This window comes from Mya arenaria, chromosome 17, assembly GCF_026914265.1.
Source record: "Mya arenaria isolate MELC-2E11 chromosome 17, ASM2691426v1".
NCBI lineage: Eukaryota > Metazoa > Mollusca > Bivalvia > Myida > Myidae > Mya > Mya arenaria.
This window is the reverse complement of record NC_069138.1, coordinates 43653305-43662102: the sequence shown is the minus strand read 5'-3', so window position 1 is coordinate 43662102 and position 8798 is coordinate 43653305. Positions and strand designations below refer to the sequence as shown.

General features: G+C 36.9%; 1 protein-coding gene across 1 annotated transcript in view; it reads right to left on the bottom strand.

Moving 5' to 3' along the window:
• Positions 1–7702, bottom strand: part of LOC128223078 (cholesterol 7-desaturase nvd-like) — a 25725-nt gene extending 18023 nt beyond the window's left edge. The window contains exon 1 of the mRNA XM_052932313.1: positions 6623–7702. Coding sequence (XP_052788273.1) covers positions 6623–7067 — 445 coding nt within the window. The 5' untranslated portion in view covers positions 7068–7702. The remainder of the gene's footprint in view (positions 1–6622) is intronic.
• Positions 7703–8798: the final 1096 nt, after the last annotated feature.

The following is an 8798-nucleotide window of genomic DNA, read 5'->3' as shown; positions in this document are numbered from 1 at the left end:
TCTCTATATCCTGTCCGAACAAGATTATTTATCGTTTATTGTTTTGGTAAACAAAGATTATTTAGTATATCTATTATTTTCAGTCACCATTGAAAGTAGACTTTGTATTTACCAAATGCACTGGGGTTGAAAGATAAGAGTATTTGTCGCTCTTTGATCACTCTTTATATCACTTGTGTATGGCATTTTGATGAGCCAGTTGTTTTCGGAGTTATGTTAATTTATTGAGTTTGGGTTAAAAGTGACACTCTTATTCAAAACCAATAAATACACATGTATAACAAACATAAATTTTGAGAGATAAACCTTAACGTACTTACTAAATAATGTATTTATAGAAATTAGTAATTACTGAAAACAAGATTGTTACCGTGTATTTAATTGCGGAAAACGCAAATATATTAAATGATCGGTGAGTGCTAAAATATGATTGTGGTAAATCTTATTTGGGAGTAAGAGTGCATCTTTAAGACTCAATAGTCAAAATTTAAAATGTGTAAAACCATTATTAAATGGGGTGGGAATCGATAGTGAATACGTTGAAGAAGTTTACAAAGAACACTTATACTTGCTTTCAAATACGTTGTCAAAATAAACCCTATTCAAGGGGTACCCTGTATATTTCAGAGTTTGCTTTGCTGAATTTGAGTTTTAAAGCTGCACTCTCACAGATTTACAATTTTTACAACTTTTTTTTTTTATCTCGAAAAGAGCAATTTTTTGCGTAAAAATCTTCAAACCAATGATGTAAGATTTCTGACAAAAAATCAGATTATAGATTTTCATATTTCCGTTCAAAAATAATATTTTATGGCCTAAACCGTTACTAACGGTTTAAGAAAAATGCATAAAACATCAATTTTTGAACTTAAATATAAAACTCTGCGATCTAATTTTTTGTCAGCAGTCTTATTTAACCAATGGATTTTCGCAAAAATTGGCCCATTCCAAGACGAAAAATAAGAAGTTGTCAAAACGTTCAATCTGTGAGAGTGCAGCTATAAATCTAGACTCAAGACGTGAGTTATATCGCTCAAGGTTAAATGCATTCTATCTACCTCGTACATTGTATTACATTTGAGAAGGATAATTTTCATTTAAAGTGACACTCGTATTTAAAATCATTCAACATATGCACATTTATAACCAACATAAATTTTGAGTGATAAACCTTCAACTACTTACTAAAAATGCATTTATGGAAAATATTAATTACTGATAACAAGAGAGTAACCGTGTATTCAATAGCTGAATACGCACAAATATTAAAAGACTGGTGAATGCTAAAACATTTACAGTGATCATCTTTCGTCTCATGAGAAAACCGTGTTTTCTGCCCCTTTCTTTCAAATTCGACAAGGTATCCTTCATAAGAATCATTGTTTTCGATATTAGCTTGCTTTTCGGTAAATAAAAACAATTGTATTAATTGGGGTTTAACATTGATGACAAAGTTATGCACCAGGCAATTGTAACCACGGCCCCCAGGTCCGGGGAATAGCGTGGACTTTGACTTTCGGTCCAGCCAAGCCCGGGTAAAATCCCCGCCCTGTCGGAGCGAACTGCTTGTAAAATCCCCGCCAAATGCCCCGCACCCAAGGGACCCTAGATAAGGTACATTCCCCGCTATTTTTTGGTGCGAAGACAAACCACCGCATTCACCCGGCACTGCGGGGCCACCGGGAAGGTAACACACGGCCCATTTGTCCGGCTATCCCCGGTATACCCCAGAACGTTTTTACAATTGACTGGTGCATTACGTTGACACTGTCAGGAACATGCAGGTTCACGACGTTAATTTGGGGATTTCCCTGGCTTATTTGTGTACTGATGTACGACATAAGTACGAAAAATACTATGCCGTTAATGTCAAAACTTTGGTGTGATTCTTGCACAAATCCCAGAAAAATTGCACGACTGTCGTGAGACAAAATGGTTCGAATACGTAAGCAACTAATTTATGCGAAAATATCAATCGGTTAACATGTGGTTTGAGGTCAATGTTTGGACGAACATGAATGTACATGCATGTTTAATAATAAAAGCCGGCCTTACGATTAACCTAATTATACATATATAGACCCAACTTCAATCGGATTCAAATCATATCCCCAATATGATCGTATATCGGATTGGATCAAATAAGGCAAATATAGCACTCTATACTTTTAGTAAACTTAAGTTCTTTAAGGTTAGCCACAATGTAAAGTGTTCCATCCATCTACGGTGTTGCCAATGACTATCAAACAGGTTCATCTACGTGTAGACATATGTTTTATGAGGGTTAAGGGCGGTTCCAGAATTTGACGATAGAAGGAATGTAAGTTAGGGGCGTAACCTTTTGACTTGCGCCCCTCCCTCAGAATCGAATTTTATTTGGTTTAAGGTGTTGGAAGTGGGGTTTGGGGGAACTTCCCTAAGAAAATTTTAACAACTTCTTGACCAAACTTGTGCATTAAGAAGCGTATTTGATTTCTTTTCTCTACAATATTGAAATAAAAAGTAAAGTTGGGCGATTTTAGGGGGATTCGCTAGTAAGCGTCATACGAAATGTGCCGCATTTATGATCACGGAGGTTGTGCATCTAATGCACCAGTCAATTGTAACCACGCCCCCTCCTACAGGTCCGGGGGTATACCGGGAATGGCCGGGGAAATGGGCCGTGTTTTTACCTTCCAGGTGGTCCCGCAGTGCCGGGTGAATTCGTTGGTTTTATCTTCACGCCCAAAATAGCGGGGAATGGTCCTTACCTAGGGTCCCTGGGGAGCGGGGGCATTTTGCGGGGATTTTACCAGCAGTTCATGCCCGCAGGGCGGGTATTTTACCCGGGCTTAGCCGGACCGAAAGTCAAAGTCCCCGCTTTTCCCCGGACCCGGGGGCCGTGGTAACATTTGCTGGTGCATAACCTGGGACCAAAAATAATCAAACAGTCGAACCCCGTGGCTTGAACTAGCCTGGCTCGAATTCCTTGTCGGCTCGAACTGGATCTAAAGGACCGGTTTTACTTTATACTGGAGGTAAACATTCCCGCTTTGCTCGAATTTTTCGGGGCTCGAGGTATTGTCGCCGGTCAATTGAAGTTCGAGTCCACGGAGTTCGACTGTTCTCAAAGATGTTGCAATTACCACTTTTTATTTAAACAATGCTTTCATCGGCCTGATTAAATGGAAACTCGAACTCACAGTACATTCCGATCAAGGGCAAATACCTTTTTTTCCTACAGTGTGTTATGTTAACCAAAAGGGTAACAAAAGAAGTGCTTGCGCTTTGATATAATCGAACACAATTTAAAAATGATTCTCAACTAATTGTTTGTACTTCAAAAAATATTAAAAAACAACATTGATTCAACGAGTTTAAAGTGGTTTTCGTTGCTTCGTTCTCTTGTTTACATCACCCAAGAAGAAATATAATATCGTCACAAGTTCGACCGAGTTATAAATTTCAAATGGTTATATACGAGATGAAACGTTTTATGGCCTAGGTAATTGTATGTTGAAATAGGAGTCAAACAATGAAAGGAATTTTGTAAACAAACTATTTTGATATTCAACTATCAACGGTTGTTATAAACGGAATGCAAACCTAATATTGTAATATGTGTTACAAAATCATGCGTAAACTCGAGAGCTCTAGAAGTATTTGTTTTCAAACCATGCGTTAAATCTGGGAGTAAGATGTTATTGGTCCCAGGTTAACTCGAGGGCTCTAGCAATACTTGTTACAAAACCATGCGTTAACTCGAGAGCTCTAGTAATACCTGTTACAGAACCATGTGTTAACTCGTGAGCTCTAGACATTTTTGAGATAAAACTATGGGTGAAATCGAGACTTTGAGAATTATTTGTTGTACAAGTATGCATTCACTCGGGAGCTCTAGCAATATTTGTCATACAGCCATGTTAACTCGAGAGCTCTATAGCAATAAAATAATAAACATACTCTTACAGACGTTTCGTCTATAAACTCGTCATAAATCACATAATAAAACATATTTGTTTCTTAATAAGTATGGCATTCAACACATGTATATATAATTACATACTATAGAAAATCTCAATAACACATGTTGACCCAAATTGCTAAAACGTTTTTTTTTCACATTTATCATTTTATGCATAAACTAAACAGTGCCTAGGGCTACTGTTTACAATATCTAGTCTTATGATCCATATTTATCCGTATGATAAATACCATTACTAATTCGTTGACTATAAGACTTGCTAGATAAACATGCGGTATAAAATCTCGAGTGATAATCAATTAAACAAGAAAACGAAAATGGCTTTTCCACCATGTAAATATTTTATGTATCCCATAAGATTGATACCTAGTGGTACCGTAACCTTCTCCTACCCGAGGCTAGTGGTACCGTAACCTTTTACTAACTAAGGCTAGTTACCATAACCTTCTCCTTTCCGAGGCTAGTGGTACCGTTACCTTTTAATACCTAAGGCTAATGGTACCGTAACCTTTTAATACCTAAGGCTAATGGTACCGTAACCTTTTAATACCTAAGGCTAATGGTACCGTAACCATCTAATACCTAATGGTACCGTTACCAACTACTACCTAAGGCTAATGGTACCGTAACCTTTTAATACCTAAGGCTAATGGTACCGTTACCAACTACTACCTAAGGCTAATGGTACCGTAACCTTTTAATACCTAAGGCTAATGGTACCGTAACCTTCTACTACCTCATGCTTATAGTACCGTAACCTACTAATACCTAAGGCTAATGGTACCGTAACCTTCTACTACCTCATGCTTATAGTACCGTAACCTACTAATACCTAAGGCTAATGGTACCGTAACCTTCTACTACCTAAGGCTAATGGTACCGTAACCTTCTACTACCTCATGCTTATAGTACCGTAACCTTTTAATACCTAAGGCTAATGGTACCGTAACCTTCTACTACCTCATGCTTATAGTACCGTAACCTACTAATACCGAAGGCTAATGGTACCGTAACCTTCTACTACCTAAGGCTAATGGTACCGTAACCTTCTACTACCCAAGATTTGTGGTACCGTAACTTTCTTCATGCCATTGTCAGTTTTATGTTTTTGTTATAACAATGAAGTGTAAATGTTCCCGGTTATTGTGACAATATGCGCTCGGTTTTGTTAGTAAATATTATCGCTTTGTATCTAAGTTACGGCGTTAATTCCTTCGTAATAAAAAAACAAACATCCGCAATTAACGATGATTGAGTATGACGGTTATACAATATTGCAGTTTTCAATTGTCATTATTATCAGCAAAAGGCGATATGCATTTTCTAGATATTTTGTCGATACAAGGCATGCTAATCGTTTAATCTATTTATTTTCCGGGACTAAATAGATTATTTGAGAGTAAATTGCCGAGTCTTTGTTGGTTGAGAAGTGAAGCATGCATGTTAGAATGTAAGTCAGTAACAGGAGTGAAGCATGAATGTTAGAATGTATAAGCCAGTTACAGGCCAGTTCTATATTGATTATAGATTTTACGTTTTGAAAAGCACGTATAGACGCGATTGGGTTTCATAATGGAAAAGGACGACTTCAGCAGACCTTATTCAAACGAAAATCAGCTTACTATAATCCATTCAACACAGGTGAAATATGAGAAACTATTCATTATTAATAAGCCTAGGTAGTTCGTATAGACTGTTGCCCGTTTTAGCACGTAAAGCAAACTTAGGTACGAAACCGCGCTATTATGACAACCATCACCATTACAAGATCGGCAGAGCTTTTAAGATGTGAATTCTATACGCCGGTCTTATTAAAAGTCAGTTTTAGTATCTTTATTGATATTTCACGACTATATACGTAAAGCACAATATCTGCGTGCCTTCTTGCTATGCGTTTACTCTACTGGTAGTAAAGCACTAACAAACTTAATTCGGTATGTATACTATAATTAAGAGATAATCAATACATCATTATACATGTATGGGCATAGCGTTATTGTTTTGATTTAAGTGTTTAATGCAATGCAGCCAATGAAGTGCGATCAATTTGTCAATACAAGGTCAAATGGTCGAATCACCGTAGTAACATCATTGTAAATAAATTATGATGCACACCAGGTTTTACAGCCTCGTGGGAATATGGTTCCTCATAATGCAGTGAAATACTTCACAAAACAGTTGAAAACAACAAGTAATTTATCACTACTATCAGCAAGCCAGAGGTGGTATTCAATATTCAACTTAAGTTAATCTTATGGTCATGCATCGTCGACTTCATTCACTGTATATATATCAGCTATTAATAACCAGCAATCCGATTAGCTTCATCATTCTTAGGTACAATTAAGACCAGTGTTGAATATCAGCCCAGATAAACATGGTAATCAAAGACTTAACAAATTAATATGTATTACGCGCCTACGTGTAAGTTTGTACCGGCTCATTTGTATACTAAAAAATCGCCATCATTTTCTGAAAACTGAGGTCATTAAAAATTAGTTCATTGCACTGTTCAAAATATCGCCGGTGATAACTTTTTGATAGCATTACTGTCTAAATATTGACTGAGCAGAAGTCAAACGTTAAACTGTCAGCACTAATGCTGCTTATCTGTTAATGAGAGCAAAACAAAAATTCCGACATAGTTCAGTAACATACCTATCAAGTGTGTGGTGGTCACACCTCCATTTTTCAGTCTCCAACTCTCTAATACCCCGTACCACCCGTTAGGGTATATCGGGGGTATATCTCCGACGGCCCGACGGCGCTTGACGCTGTTGGCAATTTCTTTCTTCGTGAATTTTCCATCGGGAAGATAGCCCAGATCTCCAAGTGTCACTATCCTGTTGTATGGCCGGAATAAAATGTCCCCAAGGTAATAACCCACCACAGCGAGCACCGCTAATCCGACGTAAAATAACGGAGAATAAACGTCACATAGGGAAATAACGTAGTCAACGAAGCGCGTGTTTAACCGATGGACGGAATTTATCCATAATTCACCAACTTCAAACAGAGAAATCTTCAGAATTTTGTCCGTGACTGATGCAGAAACTGCCAGTATGAACACACACAGCACAACTGATCTTCCTAACAGCGACATCCTAGTATTGTTACTAAATCGAAATAGATATTGACGTGTATTATTACCTGAATACTATGCAATTTTACAAATTCACGTTTAAGCCCCACTGTTTATAGTACTCATTGGTTTTAGCTTACTTATACACATGTGGTTGCCAAATACTGCACACGTGCTAAAGCGGATTGATTACAAAATGCTGCAAAAACAAATGAATGACGGAAGATAATTGTTTAAAATATCCAATATTTTCCCTTCAATATCTGTTATGAAATCACAGACCTATAAACTAGGTCCGTGATGAAATTGAGCACTCAAAAATCACTAGTTCCAGTCAAGTATCGACACTTAACAGTTCCCTCTGATCTTCATAAGGCAAAGTATTCGCCTTAAATAGCGTGACAAATATTTTAACTCTGAATGTCTGATACGATATTAAATTTAAAAGTGCGAGTTAATCTGACCATGTTTATATACGTCCGAACATGCGGGTTTCTTCACGCTGTAGTTGTTGGCGATTCAAACAATTGAAATATTGGTATTTCTTCATAATGCTTTATAGGCACTAATACCCGCTTTACTTGTTCATGTTCGGGCATGCACGGTAATGGTAAAATAGTTTGTTTTATTTCACCTGTCGGTGTTGAAATTGTGCGTTATCTTCGGTATTTATGGCTGTTATTTTCAGTTAAATAAACAGCTTGTTTGATGGTATCGTTGGTAACCTTTTCCGCTTCAGATAACCTACAAATTCACCTTCCGCGTATAAAGTTAAAGGTACATTAATCGTCTAAAAGTGTAGCTTTTTCCATTGTCGTATAAACGTACCGACCACAGACGGAATGACTTTAAATAATTAAAAATACTTATTAATTTTGTTCGTAAGAAATTTATATTCATGTTCACCCGGTTTAGGGGTCAGAATTAAATTGTATCCAATGAGATGGCAGTATTTATGGCTATGCATATATGTTGCTAAATCAACAGTCATTGATTTTAATCAAGTTAACAGTCTGTACCAATAGATAAAATATAATTTGGAACATAAGCTGGTTAAAAGGTTATTCGTATGCATTTATAAACCGAAATGTCATTTATTTTGGGAAATGCTTTAACAATAACATAATGATGTAAAAAATAAGGTTGTCGTTAGATCTAGCCATTGACGACAATATCAAATTTGACGCATGGCGACCCTTTGTAATTTTGGTATCGTTTTGAAGGGCACTGGTGGCTGGTTACTCATATTTAAACTAGATCTCCGTCAAATTATTATCTATAAACTCATTGCAGTGTGTAATTTGGTTCATTATTTCAACTGCGAAAATGGGGCGTTAAATGACCTGTTGTATAATCTTGCATAGCCAAACCAGCGTGTTTGTAACCGTATATATTTTAGCGATATTTTGACATGTTATTTCCGTGCTCATATTTATTTAAATAATACCAAAATATTACGTTGTCACCAGGCATCGACAGTTCACATAATTGGGCCCCGTTTAAATGAAGGTCGTTAGGCTTAAGATTGTAAAACTTCCAGGCGTAACCCATTTTAGGTTTCAATTATAAACAACGAATATAACGTAAGTACATGTTATCGCAGAGATTCTGTATGTGTTTCCTAGTTTAATAATGTCTGGCATGACAATCCCTTGCTGTGCATCTCCTGCAAATTGCACTGATGTCACAGTAAAAAAACTCCCAAACTGCACAGCATGATACTCAGGAGATCTGATAAAACAATTAGGCAAT